General features: G+C 38.4%; 1 protein-coding gene across 2 annotated transcripts in view; it reads left to right on the top strand.

The window, feature by feature from the left end:
- The window catches only part of COG5 (component of oligomeric golgi complex 5), a 393,705-nt gene that overhangs the window by 327,147 nt on the left and 43,681 nt on the right, over positions 1–22,877 (top strand). For both annotated transcript variants that reach the window (XM_090287339.1, XM_090287341.1), the window contains exons 15-16: positions 14,931–15,041; positions 16,495–16,557. In XM_090287339.1, coding sequence (XP_090143465.1) covers positions 14,931–15,041; positions 16,495–16,557 — 174 coding nt within the window. The remainder of the gene's footprint in view (positions 1–14,930; positions 15,042–16,494; positions 16,558–22,877) is intronic.

The raw sequence follows: 22,877 nt of genomic DNA, 5'->3' as shown, positions 1-22,877 counted from the left end.
CAGCTTACCACAGCAGCTGTCGCCACCACTGCTGCCTCCACACTGCGTCCTCTCCACCCCAGCTCGTCCCTCCTACCTCTCTGGATGAATATTTCTTCTTTATATCTTTGTTTCTTGGACTTCCATGCACCTTGATTTTTCTGGTACTTCTGGCTGTTTTCTTTTTAGTTTTGAGGTAGTTGTATTCCTTCTTAGTTGTGGAGGAAGACGCAGCATGTCTACCTATGCCTCCATCTTGGCCAGAAGTCCTGTTCTTATTTTTAGATAGATAGGTATGTAATAACACTTTTCTTTTTCTATCAAGTATTCAAATATTTGACAAATTCAACAGTCTGAAGTATAAATAAAGAAGGAAGGAAATAAAAACCTCCAAACTACTAGAATTGATGTCAAATTGTCCATACACTAAAGTATATACTTAATTCATAGGAAAGTCTCCCAGCTTTCATGTGATTAGTTCTTTAGATTCCTATTTTAAAACAAGTTAGACGATGATGAGGGGAGATGAGAAGATCAAAAAGAGAAAACTGACACCACCTCACAATATGAGAAGTCTCATAGAATCACCAGAATTTAAAGAGAAAGGAAAAGGAAATGCAAAGCTTCAAAAGATGTAGTAACCCAGGGCTGATTAATGAGTGAAGTGGTGAGTGGCCATATATAAACTACTGAGCTCTGATAGTCTCTTTTAAAACAAAAGTGTGTAATAGCACAAAAACACTGGTCATTATAACACTAGTGAACATATACAATGGTTCTGTGTACCTTATTTATGAAAAAAGAAAAGTGAAACATGTACTGTAGAAAGATTTTTTGAAAATATTTTCTGCTAGTTTTAGCATCTAAGACAATTATTTATTTGTCAGGAAGTTTAATTGGGTTAACATGTCAGGGAAATGAAGGCTTGCTCTATAAACCTGTGGATTTGTCCTTTGCTGTACTTTTGCAGAAACATGCTCTGCTTCTGAATTCTAGATACAATACAATTTGTAATATATTACAGACCATAGTTAATATTAGGTATGTTTGATAATTTAATTGTATGTAATTATGTTTTTATAGGATAATTGGTATGTTAGAATAGGCTAAGTGATATTTGATCACAGTTCTTGTATTCATTGACTTGAACTATGTAATCTATGATAAAAACAGTTGACAAGTAACTACAAATAAAAATCCGTTATTTTAATCTTTGTCACAGATTAGGAGATCAGAAGAGATTATCTTTTCCAAAACCTTCTTCTGGGCAAGTAAACAGTAATCAAATCATTTGTTTTCTCATATTATCTTAAATCTTTTAGGAATAGAGATTGTACATCTTTTATTTTTATAGTGGATGAATTGATGTTCTGTAACAATTTCTAAATGAAATCTGTCAGTGAACTGTTCAGATATTTTATGGAATTCCTTAATGCCCTTTATTAATATTTCAGTAACTTTTCTCATTATGTAATGCTTCATACTGTTTTAATATTTAAAATTTTTTTTGTCTTTTAGTGAAAGCAAAGTGCTTCATAGACAAATCTGCTTTTGTTACAGTTAACACTGTAACATGAGGAGCTCTCATTGTTTATTTGTTCCATCATGTGAATTACCTACTATACCCAGCTGTTCTCTTATTCTTATACATGTAGGGTTTTCCATTTTCTTTTTTTTTTTTTAACATTAATCTAGTGCATATAATGTAAGTTATTTCCTTTGGATACATTTCTAATAGTGGAATATGTTAGGGTACAGCAATTTTGAGACTCCCAGAATATATTGCTCATTAGCATCTCTTGACCTAGAAAACTTTTAGATGAACCATAGAATACACTTAAAATTATTGAACCATATGTCCAGAAAAATTGATGTGATGTAGATCAGGGATTGCAAATAGATTTCATTCCCTGTGTCTGGTCTAAGAGATTTGTAATCACTGACTGAAGCACTGCACTGTGAGACCTTAACAGGACCACAGGTGTTTACTGATGTTTTCTAGGTGTGTGGGAGGAGAAAATGACAATTTGAAATCCAGGCATTTCTAACTAAGAGTGATCAAAACTTATTTCAAAGTTTTTATTAAAAATATCTGATTTAGCCCCAGCCGGCATGGCACAGTTACTTGTGAATCATACCACAAACTGAAAGGTTGCCAGTTTGATTCCCTTCAATTCCAGGTCAGAGTACATTCCTGGGTTGCAGGGTTCCTCCCCAGTTGGGTTGTGTGCAGGAGGCAACCAATCAGTGTTTCTCACATCAATGTTTCCCTCCCTCTCTTTCTCCCTCACTTTCCCTCTCTCTAAAATAAAAGAGAAAATAAATTTATAAAAACATACCTGATATAAGTATAAAAATGTTTTCACTTGTTTTCACAGAAGCACTGTAGATTACTTACATTTCACATTGTTCTGCTTTAAACCTGTGAAAGTCTAATACATACATTATTTCTGATTTGTTTTATGTATGCTCGTAACCAGGCAGCTAAGGATCCAGCCACTTGCCACAGTGTATAAGCATATCACAAACATTTGTGGGGAAGGAAAGAGGTTTTTATTAACAGGGTACCCAATTTGAGGGGGCTGGGAGTTTTCCTGCTCCAAGCCAACCTCTTCCACAAAGCAGAGAAATTCCCTTGTTCCCAAACAGATTAACATCTAAATCCATGCCCAGAAGTTCCCCATCATTGCCTATCTGTCCTTTTGGAGCTCAGGATGGTTACACAAATGGGTCTCCATCCTCAGGCTCTCCGTTTCTGTCTCTGACCTGTCTCTGTCTCTGTATCTCTGTCTTTCTCTCTGATGCGCGCTTATGGGTTTTAGCATCATCATCTACTCACAGCTCTCTCTTCCCTGGTGTCTGAGGTGTGCTGCCAGGTCACTCCAGATGGTCAGGCAGGGGAAGCTTCATCCATGAGGCCCTAGCACCCAAGGCTGCCTGTGCCCCTAGGGCCGAGGAACTTTCCCAGCTCACACTTCCATGTGCTGCTCTTAGGGCAAGAGAGTGGAAGTGTAACAGAGTGAGAAAGAGGTCCCCAAAGTCCCCATAGCTCTTGGTTTTGGAGATGGGGAAAGGAGATAATACAGCTTTTAAGATGCTATGCATATCTATGACAAGTTGATAACTATATAATTGCTGTGCTGAAGCCCAGGGTAAAAGGGCAATGATAGGCTTAAGATACCAGCCCTTCCTGAAGGGAAGCTCTGCTGCCCCCCCGCCCCCCACCTACCGGGTAAAACGTACTTTCATAACAATGACATATGGTGCTCAGGGTCAGCATTTAAAATTAGGGAGAGCTATGAGGATAAAAGGAGAGAAGCCACGCAGTCTGAAAATGGTGTAGATGGGAGTTGGCTAGGAGGTCTGGTGTGCAGGAAGAGACCCATGATGTAGCAGCTAGGCAGCTTTGTAGGAAAGCTGGTCTGCCATGGGAGGGGGCTATGTGGGCAGAGTGAGTGTAGAAGAGAAGAGGAGGAGTAGCCCTGAGGAAGGAGCTGTGAGATGAAAGGGGATTTAGCCATGCTGCCCATAGAGAAGTAGCAGCCATGCAGTTTATAGTGAAGCTGGTCCATGATAAGGAAGAAGCAGCTATGCAGTCTGTAGTCAGGATTCGGCCATGCACCTGGGCTAGTAGGAAAGCAGGCATACTGCTGTTACCAAGCAAAGCGGGGCTCATTCACGTGGCACCTTGGTGTATGGCCCAAAAATTAGTGTTGAGAAAAGCAGGTCTTTATTTACAGTATTCCAACCTTGGGGGTGCTGGCAGCACTTCAGCTTGGAGCCCTGTTCTCTCCCGAGACCAGCATTTCCCTTGCTCCCCAAAAGGGTATACTGTAAACCAAAACCAAGCCCAATAGTTCTCCATTCCGCATCTGTGAGCTTTCTCCTGCAGGATCTGGGATATGTTGTCATCAGCCTCCATATAATAGTCCAGGAAAGCTTGTGCCATGTTACGCTGGATCATGATGAAGTTCAGGAAAGGCACACATCCTAAGAGAGTGTCCTCTCCACATGTCCCAAGTTCCAAGAGTCCAGATAGAGTCCAGGTCTGCAAGGCAGAGCCCTTGGTGGCTTGAGACTCAGCTGGAACTGGCACGATCCAAGCAGAAGCACACCTGCTTTCATGCCCATGCCACATGGCCAAATCCTGACTACCACTGTATACCTGCTTCTTCCTTATCATGGACCAGCTTCACTATAAACTGCATGGCTGCTACTTCACTACAGGCAGCATGGCTGAATCCCCTTTAATCTCACGGCTCCCTCCTCATGGCTACGCCTCCTCTTCTCTTCTACACTCACCATGCCTTCATGGCCTCCTCCCATGGCAGACCAGCTCTTCTACAAAGCTGCCTAGCTGCTACATCATGGTGCGCTTCCTACACACCAGACCTCCTAGCCAACTCCTGTCTGCACCCCTTTCAGACCTTGTGGCTTCTGTCTTCTTTATGTCTGCCTGTCCTTAGTTTAAATGCTGACCAGGGGCACCACACTTCATTGTTATGAAAAGTATCTTAAACCTATTATCTGCCCTTTTGCGCTGGGCTGCAGCACAGCTTTATCTAGTTACCAAATTGCCATAGTTATGCAAAGTACCTTAAAAGCTGTACTATCTCCCTTCCCCATCCCCAAAACCTCTGAACTGTGGGGACTTTGGGGACACCTCCCCCACCCCATCCCACTCTGTTACACTGCTGCTTTGATCGTGCCAGCTCCAGCTGACTTCAAAACCACCAAGGACTCTGCCTTGCGGACCTGGACTGTATCTGGACTCTTGGAACTCAGGACATGCCGAGAGGACACTCTTAGGATGTGTGCCTTTTCTGAACTTCACCATAATTCAGTGTAACATGGCACATGCTTTTCTTAACTGTTGTATGGAAACTGATGGCAACGTACCCCAGATCCTGAAGGAAAGAGCTAACAGATAAGGAATGGGGAACTACTGGGCTTGGTTTGGTTTATACCCTTTTGGGGCGGCAAGGGAAGTGCTGGGTCTCAGGGGAGAACAGAGCTTCAAGCTGAAATGCTTCCAGCACCCCCAAAGTTAGAATGTTGTAAATAAAGACCTGCTTTTCTCAACACTAATTGTTTTTCTTACATCATGCCACATGAAGGAGCCCTGCTTTGCTCAGTAACAGAAGCAGTCCAGGAACTGTGTGGTGTGTTGCATAACATCGCAAGGGCTGGCACCCATCAAGGCACCTCCCAGCACGGGACTCTATCTGCATGCTGGCTTCCAACCATGTGAGGCCTAAGCCCCAAGTGGGTGGGCATCTGCAGGAGGCAAGGAAGAGAGCAAGGCTTCTGTGCATGTTCTGCCTTAAAATCCCCTCCCAAAATATCGCCAGCTGTGGGAGTACCTAGCTTTTTTTACCAATGTGAAACAGTGTTGGCCATGTTTATCAGAGTTATCTTTGCCCCGCTTGGAGCGGCCACTTTGCAAAGGAGGCAGAAGTTTCCCAGCCCTCATAGATGCACAAGCATCTCAGCCTGGGGCTGGGCACCTGGCCCCTGCTGAAGCTTTCTAACCTCCACCGTGCACATGTATTTTGACTTCTTCAGCCCGGTACAGCCTTAGTACAAGGTCCCTCTGGCTGGGTCACTACACTAGGGCCAGGCGTGCTGACTGTTTACTGTTGCCTGGAGCAGCAGCCTCCTCCTGCTGCCCTTTCCCTGCTGGATCACCCTGTGGACAGTTGCCGGGGCAATGCATGTTAGTTTGTTTACAGTTGCCTTGGGCAGCCTCCTCCTGCTGCAGCTACTCTGGGGGTTTCTCCTAGCCCTTCTTTCCTTCTCTGGGGGAGGGCAGCCTCTGTGCAGGATCTGGGTTCTCTTGGATTGGGGTCTCTCCCACTCCCCAGCTATCTGGTATGACCCATCCTGTTACTGCTTGCAGAGAAATATTTAGAAGAATTATGAATAAATCCATGTAAAATGTAGTTGTCCTGTAGTCTTGGCATTTCCTTAGCAGTAAAGGAAATTATAGATTAGTAGAGCACTAGTGGTACTTCCATAGTATCTGGAACGTTACTTAGCCTTCTATAATTCATAACTAATCCATAACATAGTTTCTGTTCTTTTTAGACATTCTTCTGAATCACCAACTTTGTAATTTCCCCAAAGTAATTTTTAGTAGATTTTCTACGAGAAATTTAAAGCTGACACCCAATTCATCTGTTGAATTGTCAGTTTTATTTCTTTTTACTTCTAGCCCTTCGCTGTAATGTTAGGGAAATCTTGATCATTTCCTCTGCAAATTAACAACTGTATAAAAACAACCCTCATGTTCACTATATAGCTTATCATTGTTTCAGGAATTCAGTCTCAATTGTTTCTCATGCATTTACATGAGGTTCCTAATGAGCAAACGTACAGAATTTCTGAAAAATACTTTTAGGCAGTTAAAAAAGATTAATACATCATGTCATTCACATATAGGAACCATTTTAATTATTAAGGATTTGTTTAAGCTTTGATTTCCCTCTCTCACTCTGTGTGTCTGTGTGTGATTTTTGAAACTCGGATGCAACTGTTTTGGTTTATGACATCTTTTCAGACTATACTAGTGTACATTTCTCATAGTTTAGAATGTTGAATCTTATTGCTCCTTCCTTTCTAGTCCCCCAAGTCCTAAAGCTTTACATCCAAATCTGTGTTTTTGCACCTCCATACAATTTTATTCATCTCAAATAAAGAGAACTTTAAAAATGCAACAATGAGATATCATTACTCTGGCCCTTCAGTCATTCAACAGAGAGGTAATGAGCATCTTCTATTTTAAGATGCCTTGCTGAAAATAGTCATGGGGATATTCGGTACAGCGCAGGAAATGTAGTTAATCATCATCATCATCATCGGCAGCCGTCCATCTCGAGAGACGATGGTGTAGCTTCTTAAGAGTCCATCTGCACCGCCGAGAATGGCTGTGCAGTCCGACTCGGGAGTGACATGGTATCTGTCTCCTCCCGTGTTGAATCGACATCTTGCGATGACGCTGAAGCTACAGAGCCTGGGCAGGGTGATATGGAGGGTCTGCTGTTGCCCATGCAGCAGACCCCTCCTCTCTTCGCAGCTGAAGGGTCCAAGGGAAAGACGGAGTCAATACAACTTGGCTTCAGGTGCGCCGCAGGAGTTGCCGGTGTTGACTACAACGTCAAACCGCCTTAGGGACTCCGGCTCCAGATTTTCTGTCGGGGTTTACTCCCTTAGCCTTTCCCCTGAAGAGGTATGCCGCAAGGCAGCGGAGGTTTTTTGGAGTCAGAGTTTTCCTTCTCTGAAATGTAGTTAATAATATTGTAATAACTGTATGGTGCCAAGTGGGTATTGGAACTATCAGGGGGAACACGTTATAAAGTATATATATGATTAATCACTATGCCGTACACCTGAAACTAATACAAAATAATATTGAATGTAAACTGTAAAGAATAAAATGTTTTTAAGTTTAAAAACAAAAGACACCTTGCTGAATATATTACATGAATTAGTGAAAAGTTAGCTATAAGGAGTTCAAATAAAGGAAATAACCTGAAACAATGAAAGTTAAAATAACTCAGGATGGATGGAAGTTTCTGAAATAGTTAGGAGTGCCTACTCTGTGTAAGATGCTCTGTTACCACAATCCAAAAGGAGTCAAAATTCACTCTGTAACACCAGGCAGCTTCGATGGCTTTTGATTTTGATTCCTCAATTCTAATGCCTTTAGTCCCTAGCCAGTACTGAGACAGGCTAAAGCTTGGAGGGGTGGGTTTTAGGGAGAAGGAACAACCAAAGAAAAAATGAGAATAAAATGAGAACAAGTTCTGGCTGGTGTGGCTCATTGTATTGAGTACTGGCCTGCGAGCCAGGAGTCCATTGATTTGATTTCGGGTTGGGGCACATGCCTGGGTTGCGGGCTGGGTCTCCAGATGGGGGCATATGAGAGGCAACTACATATTGATTTTAGGAAAAAAAATAAGAACAAGAAATAGAATTGTCTAGAGATAAAAATGAAAATACCTTCCATTGCTAAGGCATTTTACAGTTTACAAAGCATACTTTTGCATCAACTGTTTTATTAGTTCCATATTATTGATGAAGAAATTGAAACCACAAATTTCTCAGTGAGTTAAGTTGTAGAGACAAGTCTGTTTATATTCCTAAGTCTGTTATTCATTTTATTGCAGACATTCTTGGAACAACAGGAAAATTAATAAAGCAAACTGTTAAATTCATACAATGAAATACCACACAGCAATAAAAGGGAACAAACATGGGTGAAAACCACAAGCATTTATACTGAATGCAAGGAGCTTTACATTCACATACACACACAGAAATTTATGTGAAGATATAGAAAGGCAAAACTAATCAGTGGGGTTAAATCAATGTTAATAAATATACTGATTCTACAGGTTATTTTGAGATGCATGGAAAAATATAAAATGGAGAGAGGTATGGATAACACAAAAGTATAAAATCTTCAGGTGGTGAGTATATGGGTATTCACTGTACACGTCTTTCAAGTGTTCATAATTAAATGTTAGAAAAAATGAATTATACATTACATTTAGTGTTTTTTAAAACAATATGTATGAGCAAAAGTAAATTATTTTTCTCAAGAAGAACAGCACAGTGGCAACAGGGACTGGTAAAGACTGAATAATCTGTGAAACATTGTCTTTGGAACTTGTTAAAATATTTTCCATTATTCTCTGAATATAGCCCATTTTAGTGCCAGGCTAATCAAATCAGAACAGTGGGGTTTGACTGGGAAGTGGAATGAGGGAAACTTCTGGAATGATGTGGTTAGCTACACAAGTAAAACCATATACCATGTCTCATTGACTTTTACAAGTCCTGTCTGCATTTCATCACACCTAAATTTTATATTAGAAGGAAAAACACTGTAAGTTAATATTGAATTCTAGTTAATTATATGCATGCTTAAGTGTTTTAAGGTGAAATATACTGATATCTGCAAATTATTTTGAATCAGAAATATAAAATGAAGGATAGATCGTAGAATGTAAGGTATGAAATATAGGTTATCTCTAGGTTAAGAGATGCTGACAAACAAATGGGTGTTCACTGTGCAGTTCTTTTCACTTGGAGACAAGGACAAGGAACTAAGAGCCCATGATATTGGAAGGATCATCTGCATAAAAACCGTACACCTAATTCCCAGATCTTGGTCTGTAATACCTCTTTCCACCAAAAGGAACCAGAACTCCTTAGAGACATGGCAGATTCCAGATAAAAGTATTATACTAGTGTAAACCTATGAAGTTGATAACAGAGATTTTGTAAGATACTGTCCTTATTTTTAGGAAATATATACTGAAATATTTAGTGGCAAAGGGCCATAATGTATATATGAATCATAGGATTCAGAAAAAGATATGCATATATTGTAAGTGTGTGAGAAGGGGCTAGGAGGGAGGGAGAGAGAATACAAATAATAAGGCAAATGGGATAAAATGTTAATAGGTAAATCTGGGTAAAGTCTATATGGGTGTTCCTTGCAGTGTTTTTATTTTTGTAACCTTTTGTAAGTTTGAAATTATTTCCCCCAAAAGACTATGACAGGAGTGGTATTGGAGAGAGACACAGAGTGATCCACTTACCTAAGATGTTGGACTAATTATATTATGTGCAATAAAACCAGAATAAGCAGATTATCTTACATTTCTAATCATCTACTGTTATATTTTTACTTCGATATTTACATTTTATTCCTTGTATTTGGCATAGTAGTATTTCATGTTCAGTTCTTTTATAATATCAATATTTTTCTTCTATACTATTTTCTCCATATAACTTGGTAGGGCTATGTAACTTAGCCATCTTAACTTCAGTTTTCATGAAGCTTTCAGGGCTTCCACTAGTGACCTTGAAGTCTGGGGATTCTTCTTCCTATACATTTTAAAACACATCTTTGTTAAAATATAATTCACCCATTTAAAATGTACAATTGAGTGGTTTTAGTATATTCATAATCAAACTTGTAACATTTCATCACCACAGCACGGAGCTCCAATGAAACAGCAGATGTTGTGGGCTCTGCTGTGGTGAAGGTGGGGAAAGGATCCTGAATGAGCCACTGTAGAGATTCCAGTGGCCATGGACAGTGGCATCAGTGGTTATGACAGACTTAAGGGTCAGATGCTAAATATAATGACCTTTAATGGGCATTTAAAAGTTATCAGTTGTAAAACATTAGCAGTCAGTCCCCAATTTATCCCTCTTCTACCCCCCATTCACTTATCTACTTTTTGTCTCTTTGAATTTGCTTATTCTGAATTTTCATATAAATGTAATCATTTAATACATGGCCTTTTTGTGACTGGCTTCTTTTTTTTTTTTTTTTTTTTTCCAGATTTAATGTGTTTTATTGATTAAAATATTACATTTGTGCCACTTTCCCTTCCCTCTGCTCCCCTCCACCCGGTGGCCCCCTCCCTCCAGTTGTCCCCCCCTTTTAGATTATGTCCATTAGTTGTGCATACAGTTCCTCCCAACCTCTCTCCGTCTATTCCATTCCCTCCTACCATGATCCCCAATTCCTATATTATCTCCCTCCCTCTCCCCACTCCCCCTCACTGTTGGCCTCCCCCCACTATGTTTCCCTTACCCACAGTTCCTTTTCCACTCTCGTTGCCTGTTTCGTTTGCCTTTGTTTCATCTCCCTAGCTTCTGTTTTTTAAACCAGTCCCTTTAACTTCTCATATAACAGTGGTTTGGATCTAATGAACTCTTTCAGTTTTATTTTGTCCTGGAAACACTTTCTCTGTCCTTCTATTCTGAATGACAATTTCGCTGGATAGAGTATTCGTGGTTGTAGGTTTTGGATTTTCATTACTTGGAATATTTCTTGCCAGTCCCTTCTTGTCTGTAGGGTTTCCCTTGAGAAGTCAGCTGATAGTCTAATTGGGACCCCTTTGTACATAATTCTTTTCTTCTCTCTTGCTGCTTTTAAGATTCTCTCTTTATCTTTAATTTTTGACATTTTGATTATAATGTGTCTTGGAGTGGTTCTCCCTGGGTCCAGTCTCTTGGGAACTCTCCTTGCTTCCTGGACCTGCAAGTCTATTCCCTTCCCCAAGTCTGGGAAGTTCTCCTTTATTATATTTTCACTCAATTTTTCAAGTTCTAGTTCATCTTCCTCATTCTCTGGCAAACCAATGATTCTTATGTTGGGCCTTTTATAGCTGTCCCAGAGGTTTCTGATCCTCTCATTGTTGCTTGCCATTTCCTCTCGCTGCATTGGTTGACTGCTTGTTCCTTCTCCATATTCCAGTTTGTTGAAATGGACTCTGGATTCCTCACCATCTGTCTCGTATGTGGTTTTGTTCCTTTCGTTATGAAAGTTTTTCGCTTCTTTCATATCTTTTTCCTGCTCTTTTGTGAATTCTGTAAGCCACCTGATAACAATGGCCCAGAACTGAGCCTCTGACAGGTTTCTTATCTGTTCATCTGTCAGGTTCTCTATCTGCTGTCTGGTGAGTTGTGTCACCGGGATCTCTATATTTGTCTGCCACATTTTGACAGATGCGTTTTGTTTTCCTGGGCCGGCTGTCGGGGGCAGGGGGCAGTGCCTGCGTACGCGTCACAAATCAGCGACCGCCGGCGCCTGCCTGTCCGCGACCTATTTCGCAGCCCTGTGGTGCTTTCTGTGGGGGCGGGGGTCCAAGATGAATTCACACAGTTATTCAGCTAGGAGACCGGGATCCGTCCTCCCGCCCCCCTGGGCCTCACTGTTCAAGGCGATGCTGCGGCTGCTCCCCAGCGCCGGAGTCGGGCACGCCAGGGGCTTGATCGGAGTCGCCTGCCTGTCCGCGACCTATTTCGCAGCCCTGTGGTGCTTTCTGTGGGGGCGGGGGTCCAAGATGGATTCACACAGTTATTCAGCTAGGAGACCGGGATCCGTCCTCCCGCCCCCCTGGGCCTCACTGTTCAAGGCGATGCTGCGGCTGCTCCCCAGCGCCGGAGTCGGGCACGCCAGGGGCTTGATTGGAGTCGCGCACGCCAGGGGCTTGATTGCCTCCAGGATTTTTCGCCGCCCCGCCCCGCCGCTCCGCAAACAGCTTTGCCTTCTTTAACTCTTACCTGCCCAAATGGCACCGCTGGTTTATAACTTCATATGTTGGGCTTCCGTGTAGCTTTATTTTCTGGAATTTCTAGTTATCCTTTGTTTTGAAGTAGTTGTATTCCACTGTAGTTGTAGAGGGAGACCTAGCGTGTCCGTCTAAGCCTCCATCTTGACCGGAAGTCGTGACTGGCTTCTTTTTAGAATGTTTTCAAGGTTCATTTATGTTATAGCATTTATCAGAACTTCATCTCTTTTTTTATTTTATTACCTATTTATTTATTTATTGTTGGGTTGTGCTCATTGTATGGATATACTACATTTTATGTATCCATTCATTAATTGGTTGACGTGGATTTTTAAAATATTTTTGGTTATTATGTTATGGATAATGCTGCTGTGAACATTTATGAATAGGTTTTTGTGTGAACATGTGTTATTATTTATCTTGAATGTATATAGCTAGCTATTGAATTGCTGGGTTATGTCACTGTTTATTTTTGAGGAATGGCCAGACTGTTTTTCAAGGCAGTTACTCCATTTTATATTCCTACCAGCAAGTTATGAGGGTTTCAGTTCCTTCACATCCTGGCCAATATTTGTTATTGTCAGTCTTTTTGATTATAACATTTCAATGTTTATGAAATGGGCCTTTTCTATCCTTTTAAAATCTAAAAATATGATCAGTTCTCAGTAATAAAGTGATCTCCACTCTTTTCTTGCAGCAAACCTTTTTCTTCATTAAACACAGAATACATAAAATAAATGGAAATAAGATAATAAAAAAAAAATTCTTTCCCTTTCCCATTTCTTTGGTTGTTCTTCAGAATTGGAGAAGATCTCAACAAAAGTAAGGGAGATCAAATTATTAAAAATTGTACATCTAGAACTGATAATATTTTTTGTTTGTTTTTCTTATGTTTTACGACTGATAACTTCTAAATGCCCATTAAATGTCATTATATTTAGCACCTGACCCTTAAGTCTGTCATAACCGCTGATGCCACTGTCCATGGCCACTGGAATCTCTACAGTGGCTCATTCAGGATCCTTTCCCCACCTTCACCACAGCAGAGCCCACAACATCTGCTGTTTCATTGGAGTTCCATGCTTATATTAGTATTAGTTTACCATTTAAAAGTTAAACTGGATTTTGTGGGCTCTTCTGAGAATCTAATCATTGATTTTTAACATAAAATTTGTAAGGAAACTATGGCTTTTTTCAGACTACTAACTTACGAATGATTGTTTAGAACACAACTTGATTACAAGTTGGTGACTATGTCCATTAGAAAAGGCAAAATAAATTAGTTATTTAACCTGATGTCAGAAAACCTTATGTTGACTTAATAGCTATCATCATGAGCTGTAACTTCAACAAGGGATTATTACCTTTATTTTAATTACAATTTTTAATGCTTTTTGAATTGTATTTTATTACCACAAGTAGGAAATGATAAAGTAGGAATTGAGTTTAATTTTGAAAATATGTGTATGTCTATTTATAAAAGGAAAGATGAAAGAAAAATTAGTACTTCTTTTTCTCCCATTTTATTTGGCTCACTATTAGGAACTCTCCTAAAAGGCCAATTTTTCATATGTTTTAGATCTGCATCCATATTCATAGAGTTACTTACACCATGTTCTATTTGTCTTAATCAGGTTTAATTTACCTTTAAATAATAATTATTATAGAGGAATTCCCCTGGCTGGTTTGGCTCAGTGGATTGAGCGTCGGCCTGCGAGCTAAGTGTCGCTGGTTTGATCTTCCAGTCAGGGCACATCAGAGAAGGAAAACTCTGACTCCAAAAAACCTCCGCTGCCTTGCGGCATACCTCTTCAGGGGAAAGGCTAAGGGAGTAAACCCCGACAGAAAATCCAGAGCCGGAGTCCCTAAGGCGGTTCAACGTTATAGTCAACACCGGCAACTCCTGCGGCGCACCTGAAGCCAAGCTGTATTGACTCCGTCTTTCCCTTGGACCCTTCAGCTGCGAAGAGAGGGGGGGTCTGCTGCATGGGCAACGGCAGACCCTCCGTATCACCCTGCCCAGGCTCTGTAGCTTCAGCTTCACTGGAGAGGACACTCCAGCGTCATCGCAAGATGTCGATTCAACACGGGAGGAGACAGATACCGTGTCACTCCTGAGTCGAACTGCACAACCATTCTCGGCGGTGCAGATAGACTCTTAAGAAGCTACACCATCATCTCTCGAGACGGACGGCTGCCAACGACGATAGAGGAATATATTAAAATCTGATCAATATGAGAATGGTTTATATGTGGATCATTTTCTTTAAATTGAACTACATTAGTTTTAGATTAACTCAATAAAACATTCCATGTTCTATTCCCTAAAACTCATTCATTTAGAAGTAAGTTAAAGGTCAGAAGTAGAAAGTCATAATACCACTTCTACTGATTGTCCATACACAGTATATATAATCTTATGCAACTTCCTTTCTACATTATTTTAATCTATCAATGTAAAAAAATAAGATCAATACCCTTTTTTTACCACGTATTTCATTGGAATATTATGATGGGAGCCAAATGTACAAAGGATGTGGGTTTATTTTTATTGCTTCCTCCCTCCCTTCTTCCTTGACAATTGCCAGAAAGTATTCCCTAGGAGTACTATGCTGTTGTATCAAAATAGCAATATATCCTGGGCTTTTGGGTCACACCTGCCCAGGAGTCTATCAACTATGATGTATTTATAAAGGATGTTCCTCCTGTGTAAACTTGTCCTGCTGTGCCTAAAGTCCAGAGCTTGACCTGCATATTTCTGATTAACATTCTGTCAGAGGGGCATTAATCCCCCCACCCAGTTACTTATGGACTATCATTTTGGTAATTTCTTTTTGTGTTGGACTCTTACAGCTCTCCACACAAGGAGATGCAAGTCAAGTGATTGGGCCTCTTACTGAAGGGCAGAGAAGAAACGTGGCAGTAGTGAATTCATTGTTTAAGTTGCACCAGTCAATAACAAAGGTAACATTTATCTGTATTTTAAATTTTTTGACTTAATTACAAGGTTTTATTTCTTCTTGCCTCAAAGTTAGACGATTTATGAATTATTTAATTTTTCAAAAGAATACCTTGAAAACATGATTTTTAAATAAGCTGAGGAATTAATTCTTTTTACAGTCTTTGACCCTGGTCTTTATTGTTTGTGTGACTTTTTGTCTATACGTTTAGTTTAAAACACATGAGCTGTAGATTCTCAAGTTTGGTTATTATAATCAGGTTTATTTAGAAAATGACTTAAGGGTAAGTCATCTGTGTTTCATGTCTTATTAAAAAGCACAATATGATATCATGTGGGTTGGTAGTAAATTATAGCAAAGCTAATTACAGAGTGAGGACTCTTAAGCTCTCCAATATGTCAAAAAGGTTCAATTTTTGTACCAAAAAGAGGAGTTATATGTGACTTTTAATAATATAATCACCGATGACTATTGCAATATATATATTCTTTTTGCCTGTTTAAAACAATGACTGAACTTTAACTTATTTGCCTTAGTGTATTATGTCTAAGATGAACAGTATTCATAATTACTAGGAAAGTACTTGCACCCCTTCTTTGACTTTTGAGTAACTTGTGTTTACTCTCTACAAATCATCTTCAAAGTATTTAGAAGGTAGGGAGATAACTACTTAGAAGCCTGAATGATGCTAAAGGTTAGATGATTCTCTTTAAAACTTGATATCTAACATGAGCTTTAATATACTAGATGATATTGTAGAATAAATATGTGACTATTATTCACTTACTAAACCTTTTAACAAGCCCTTTTGTCAAGTAGGGGTTTCTAAAAATGTGTATTTCACAAACTAAGCAAAATATATTTTAAAATTATCAAGTAACTTTCAGAAAGGTAAATAACAAACAAAAATAAATAAAAAGAATAAATGATATATATTCCGTTTTCTTCTCTAAAGCACCATATGCAAAGAAAGGTTTATTTATTTAGCCTGATTTAAATGTCTTTATTGATACTTTCAGTATTTTCATAATGTTTGTATTGATTAGTAAAAAGGGAAATGTTTGACATTTGTATTTTAAAGATGTTGAAAATTACAACCAATCTAAAAAAGTGACTTTTAAAAAATAAATATGTAAATGTGGCTTTAGACTGACCTTTTCAAGTTAAAACTTCACCATTAAAATCTATGTAGAGTAAATAGAGGAAAGCTAGCTCTTAGAATTCTTAATGTTTTGATTATTTGAAGTGTGTATTTGCTTTATATAGGAAAGTATTTGTAACCTATTTTAACTAGTAAGTACTAATGAGTTTTTAAAATGTTTTGAGGTAGTCTAAAGTAGTGATACTGTTTTATATGTGGCTTGTGGAAACAGCTTTATTGTATTATGATCAAAACTAGTATTTATAAAAATAAATAGCTTAAGCAAAAGTATAACTGGATCAAAACTTTGTTTTAGGTGGTTTCCAGTCAGAGCTCATTCCCATCAGCAGCTGAGCAAATTATAATTTCAGCCCTAAAGGTAAAATAATTTAATTTAATCTCTGAGTCTATAGATCAAAGTGGGTTTTAGAATTATTCGTTTGGATGAGTGGGAGAGATCACATTTTTAAAATAATTCAAAATCTTTTACATATACCAAAAGTTGCATGTTGGTAATTATCCTGAACAGGAGGATACATGTGTGTTTATAATTTTCTAGAATTTAAAAGTAGACCCTGTTGGTCTACAGATTGTTTTACTTATGGTAATTGTACGATAAGCAAGAGAAGCAAGAAAATTCACTGTATCTTAAGGTAGTACAGTCAAGTATTTTCTTAGTAAAGCAGTGGTTCTTCACCAGGTTGATTTAACAATTTTTGAAGACATTTTGGTTGTCACACTGGGAAAGGGATGCCTCCAGTGCCAGGAATGCTGTTAAACATCCTGCATTGCATAGGACAGCTCCCCACAACAGAGTTTTTGAGTCCAAATGTCAATAGTGCTAAGGTTGAGAAACTCTCTAATGTGTGCCTATAAGGTGTGGAAACCAGGGTAAACCCCCTCTTTTTAAAAATTAATTAAATATTCTCCCTTTCTACTACTAAGAAAGTTTAATAAAAAATAATGTTGGTATGAGATTCAGAGTTATATGTAGTTGACATTAGTAACTCTTTAAAAACAAGCAAATCAACCCTGGCTGCTGTGGCTCAATGGATTGAGTGCTGGCCTGTGAACTGAGGAGTTGCTGGTTTGATTCCCAGTCAAGGCACATGCCTGGGTTGCCGGCCAGGTGCCTGGCTGGGGACATGCGAGAGACAACTGACTGATGTTTCTCTTGCACACTGATGTTTCTCTCCCTCTTTCCCTCTCTCCCTTTCTCCCTTCCCCTCTCTCTAAAAATAAATAAATAAATAAAATTTAAAAAAAGAGCAAATCATTTATTCTTATGATAGTAGTGGATATCCTTTAACACATGTTACTTGCCAGTCACATGCAATCTGTTGAAACATTACAGCAACTGAAATACAGACCTTGGGTATCTTTATTCGCATTTTACAGAACTTAGAAATAATAACTTGCTCAAAGTCATAGTAGCTGGTAAACTTAGACCTCACTGACTCAAGAGTCATGTCTACTACACCTTGCCACTGTCATTCATTCATTCGTTTACTAAATAGGTAAGTAAGGCCATGCAGCAAAGACTCTGGAGCCAAACTACCTTTATATGCATCTTATTTGAACTGTTAACTAGCTGTATGACCTTCAGACAAGTTAATAAGTTTTCTCTTGCTTTAGTTTGCATCTATAAAATGGTATAATATACTGGCACAGAGATAATTAATGTCAACTATTAGATTGGATTTAGATAACTTGGGTAGAGACAGAGAAACACACATAGAGAGACTACCAATAAACTTCATTGAGAAACATTCATATTTAGAAAATAAAGAAGATACAAAGAACGAGAGGGAGGAAGAAAATTGGGAGAGGACAATGTCACCAACCCTAAAGGAAAAGGGAACTTCTGAGGTCAAACACTGTCCATAAGTGACATGGATGGGGATTTAACAGGCCCCAAAACTTAAGGACGCGTAAGTTCATATGTGAGGGTAAGAGGAGACGGTCTGTTTTCCCCCAGCAAATGAAAAGTGTAGTTGGATGTTTTCTCTGTATCCTTTTCTTTTGTGCAGTGCGCTTATCTTGTAATGATGAAGTTTTATTAAAGCTGCCATAATAAAGTAATTGCTTTTAGTAAGAATAGTTCAATTTATCGATGAACATAAAAACACTATAAAATCAGGTCAGTATGACAAACCAAAGGGTCTTAATATTCTTGCTCTCAAACAGAAAATACATGTAGTTTTCTTTTCTTTAGTTTCACAGTTTTTACTTATATTCTAATAAAACATTTTTTGATTACTACCCAAGATAAATACATTTTATGTTGTCATCCCATACATAATACATATGCATTTATAAACATATACACACATATATAATTGCATATATGTAAACGATACATCTATACACATTTCCATAATTAAAACAAAGGTTTCACAAAGCAATACTTTTTCTTGTTCTTTGTGTTGCACTCTACTTTCTGTACTCATATATTACTTTTTAAAACATTCTGATAGTGATTCACTGAATAGCTTTTTTGGCTCCCAATGATCTCAACTCATAGTTTGAGAAAGTTCATTCTATAAATTAAGACAGAGTGCCTGGGCAGGGTAGGAGAGAGCAACAGGGGAAAAAATGGGACAACTGTTAAAAAGCAACAATTGAAAAAATAAAGTGTGCCTACATTTTGCCTGATGATAAAAAATCTCCTGGAAAAGCTAAAAATAGAAATCTGGCAGAAACTATAATTCAGTATAAGGTGGATTCTCTGAGTCTGTATTATAACCTACAACAAAGGTTATTCCTAATATTAAGCACATTGGGCAGGGAGTTGAGGTCAGTGCAGGGAAAATTGCCCTGATCTAGGGCTACAGTCCTCACTCTGAGGTTTGCCTACCAAAACCAGTGTCTCCTGTATCTGGGTATTGCACTTTGCTGAAGCATTACCAATTTTGCCCTTGAGAACTGGGTAAGAGATTAGCAATTACCTCAAGGCCATTCTGCAATGGCCCTGTCACTTAGAGACTTAATTGCTTATTAATGAAAGTTTGACCTTGCTTTTTAGTTAAATCTTAAAAATCATTATGACATATTAAGTAAAAAACTAACAAAACCCTCTGACTTAAAAGACTTATTTCATAAAAATGCATTTCATAAAATGGTAGGGAACTGATTATATCACTTTGAATTAGAGATAGAACATTATGATGCATAAATGACTACAGCTCAAGAATGAAAGAGAAAGTACCAAACATCCTTTTTCCTTACTGAAAATATAGGTGAAGACACATAATAAATAGTCTTTTCTTCTCTATCTTGTTGAGATTTTTATCTGAAAATAAGTGTTACTTTAGGCTTGAAATTCAGCATCTCATGTTATAAGTATTATCTGGTATGCTGTGAATGGCATAATTACTGAGTATACATTTCAAGTCATTTCATTATAACTACCTTGGCTGTAAGTACAATTTGAACACCTTGGCCCAGTAATTCTGATCCATTTATTACTGTGATTATCAGGTATAGTAGTGATTATATTGCTAAATTTATATATGACAGTTATTCATTTCTCCCTTATTGTGAAGATTTGATGTTCTGTATGAGTGAATATTCCAGATTGCTGAGGCTTCAATATTTTTGTAATCTTAATTATTTTAGGTAAACCTTTTAAAAATGTATGACATAATTCCCTGCTTTGTAATGAGCTTCTGAAATATTATTTAGTCTCCTTTCTCAGTTTCCTCCGATAGTAGTTAATCCTCTAACCATCCTTGAAATGAAGGCATCCCCAAGATGCTCTCTTCTCTTCCTGTTTTATATTTTCTCAGAGTGGGACACTTCATCCAGCTATAAAGTTTTCTGTTAACTATCATATTATGTGCAAATAGAGACAGTTTTATTTCTTACTTTCTGGCCTTTATGCCTGGTTTTTCATAGCTTGTTTTACTGGCTGTGACCTCTAGTATAACCTTCACTAGAGCTGGTGAGCGTGGGCCTCATTGACCTGGGGGGAAATGCTCAGCATTTACTATTTTAACACTAATGTTAGCAATAGGTTATTTTAGATGGCCTCTATCAGATTAAGCAAACTCACTTGTATTTTTAGTTTAGCGAAACTTTTTTTTATTATAAATTATAAAAAGCTTCATCAAATAGCTTTTTCTGTATTGATTGAAATGATCATATGGTTTTACTCCTTTATTCTGTTAATAAAAAACAGGAATTTATTTTCAATTATCAAACTAACCTTGGCCATGATGTATTACCCTTTTCATGTGTTCCTGGATTTGATTTCCCTAATTTTTGTTAAAGATGTTTGTATCTATAATCATAAGGGATATTTGCATATAGTTTTCTTTTCTTTTAATTCTTTGTTTGGTTTTCATATAAAGTTAATTAGGTTTGGAAATGTTTCCCCCTTTCTGTTTTCTGGAAGAATTTGTGTAGAATTTATACTGTTTTCTCCTTTAAATGCTTAGTAGAATTCACCAGTAAAGCCATCTGGGTCTGTAGTTTTCTTTGTATCAATAGAAAACATATAACTACACATTTAACTTGTTTAATAGATAAAAAGTTATTCAGGTGATCTAGTTATTGAATGAGCTTTGATACTTCGTGACTTTCTAGGTATTTACTTATTCATCTAAGTTATCTAATTATCAGAATAATGGACATGATATTCTCTTATTGTCCTTTTAATGTCTTTAGGACCTATAGTGATAACCTCTTTTTCATTTTTTATACTGATTAGTATTCTCTTTTTTTTTTCTTGTTTAGTTTAGCTAGGGGTTTATCAATTTCATTGATCTTTTCAAAGAACCAACTTTTGGCTTTATCAATTTTCTCTATTATTTGTGTTCCTATTTCATTGATTTCTACTTTTGCCTTTTTTATTTCCTTTTAATTACTTTCGATTTTCTTTGTCTTTAAAAAAAATAATTTAAGATGATATACCATTGATTTTTAGACCTCTTGTTCCCCCAAATAAACACTTAAAGTTGTAAATTCCCCTTGGGGCATGGTAGACATAAACTGACAAGAAGATTTCAAGAAGGGTTGGTCTAAACTACACATCCTCTTACAAATAAGCATAGAAAAAATAGCAAAAACAAAACAAACAAAAAATCTGTTAGAGGGCTCTGGAGATGGAAAAAAAGGAAAGTAGTTTAAGAGGGGTGTGAAATCTAGAGCAAGCCACAGGAAGAGTGAGTTTTCCATTTTTTTGTGACTTTGCTTTAAGAGTGACTATAGTCATGGTAGAGGCAAGGCTGGGAGGCTAAAACTGAGAAAACAAAACAAAACCTGCAGACTTTCAGGTCAAAGGAACAAGGGGAAAGGTCTGCTGGAAAATGAGAGGCAAACCTCAGAAAGGAGAGAGCCTGGGGAGAGAAATACCTGATTCTCTGTTCCAACTCACTGCTAGTCTTCATTTGACTGAATGTCAAATGCATGTACAGAGCAAATTCAAGTGGTTTTGTAAGAAAGGCTTAAAGAACTGAATTGAGATGAAAGGCATGGGCCCAACTATTGGTATGCCAGTGTACAAACTGAGTCTAATCAAGCTAATTAACTGCTAAAGAAATGTCAACACTCTTAGGAATAATATTTTAAAATATTGAGTCTACACAATATAACCTTCACAATATCCAGGATATATTAAAAATCACGACATATACAAAAAGCTAGAAAATACTATCATTCTCAAGGGAAAAGACAATCAACATCTGTCTGAGACAGACTAATGAGAAGCTAGAAAAATTCCTTGGCAAGTAGGATAAGGAAACTGAGACAGATAGCTGAACACAATGGCAGAGTAATTTACAACCAGATACAGATCATCACCAGGGTTGAAGGCCACTAGTGCCTGGCAGGGGCAAAACTGTGAACTCAAGGACCTTGCCCCCAGGGTAACCTTCTCCCCTGGCCTTTCCTCCCTAGAGATCACATATAGGCCTCAGTTGTGTTTCAGCTTCAGGCCTGGAAAAGCAGCAAAATCACGTAGGGCATTCCAGGCCCAACTGCAATGACTACAGATCCCCCTGCCCTGTCACTGACCAATCAGTAAAGACAATGACCCTGAAAGGGCACACCTGTAGAAGGGATGAATATTCTGCTGAAATCCTCCCCAGAGATCTTCCTTAAGATTCTTGCCTGCAAGAGAAATAAAAGCCTCAAGACAAATGATCCAGTGCCTGCTCTCGCTCTCCTGGGGAGCGCCCCTGCATTCCCTTTTCTTTCTTCTTCCCCCATTTCTTTCCCCACAGGCGTGCCTCTCCTAAACTTCAAGGCAATGGCCAGCTGGCAGCTTGTCCCAGGCTAATCCCCAGAACCTGTCCCCAAGGCCCCCTCTTCTCTGACTTCCCAGTGGGCTAAGGGAGCCCAGTCTAGGCTCTCCTGTTGCTTCTTCTGTGCTAAACCCTTCCTTGTTTTACTGTCACCCCCTCATAGTCACCTGGACTCATTTTGTGAAATCTTTCCTACATAAAAATTACGTACTACAGCTGGCCTTAGGCAGAACCGCTCAGAGCCAGGCCCCTGTTCTGTAACATGTCTATCCTGAGATGGCCCAGACTATAATTATCAATCAAGAACCTCAGTGAAGTAAAGAGAACAAAATACTAATAATAAAAAAAAAATAGTAGGGAATCTTATAATAATTTAAAATGTGGAAAAAAACAAATGGAAATTTGATTCTCTTTTCAAAGTGTCTTCATCCTATTTCCTCATCTCTATTTCTAG

This window comes from Furipterus horrens, unplaced genomic scaffold (genome assembly GCF_987537825.1).
Source record: "Furipterus horrens unplaced genomic scaffold, mFurHor1.1.pri manual_scaffold_9, whole genome shotgun sequence".
Taxonomy (NCBI): Eukaryota; Metazoa; Chordata; class Mammalia; order Chiroptera; family Furipteridae; genus Furipterus; species Furipterus horrens.
The sequence above is the reverse complement of the archived record's forward strand: the minus strand, read 5'-3'. Positions and strand labels throughout refer to the sequence as shown.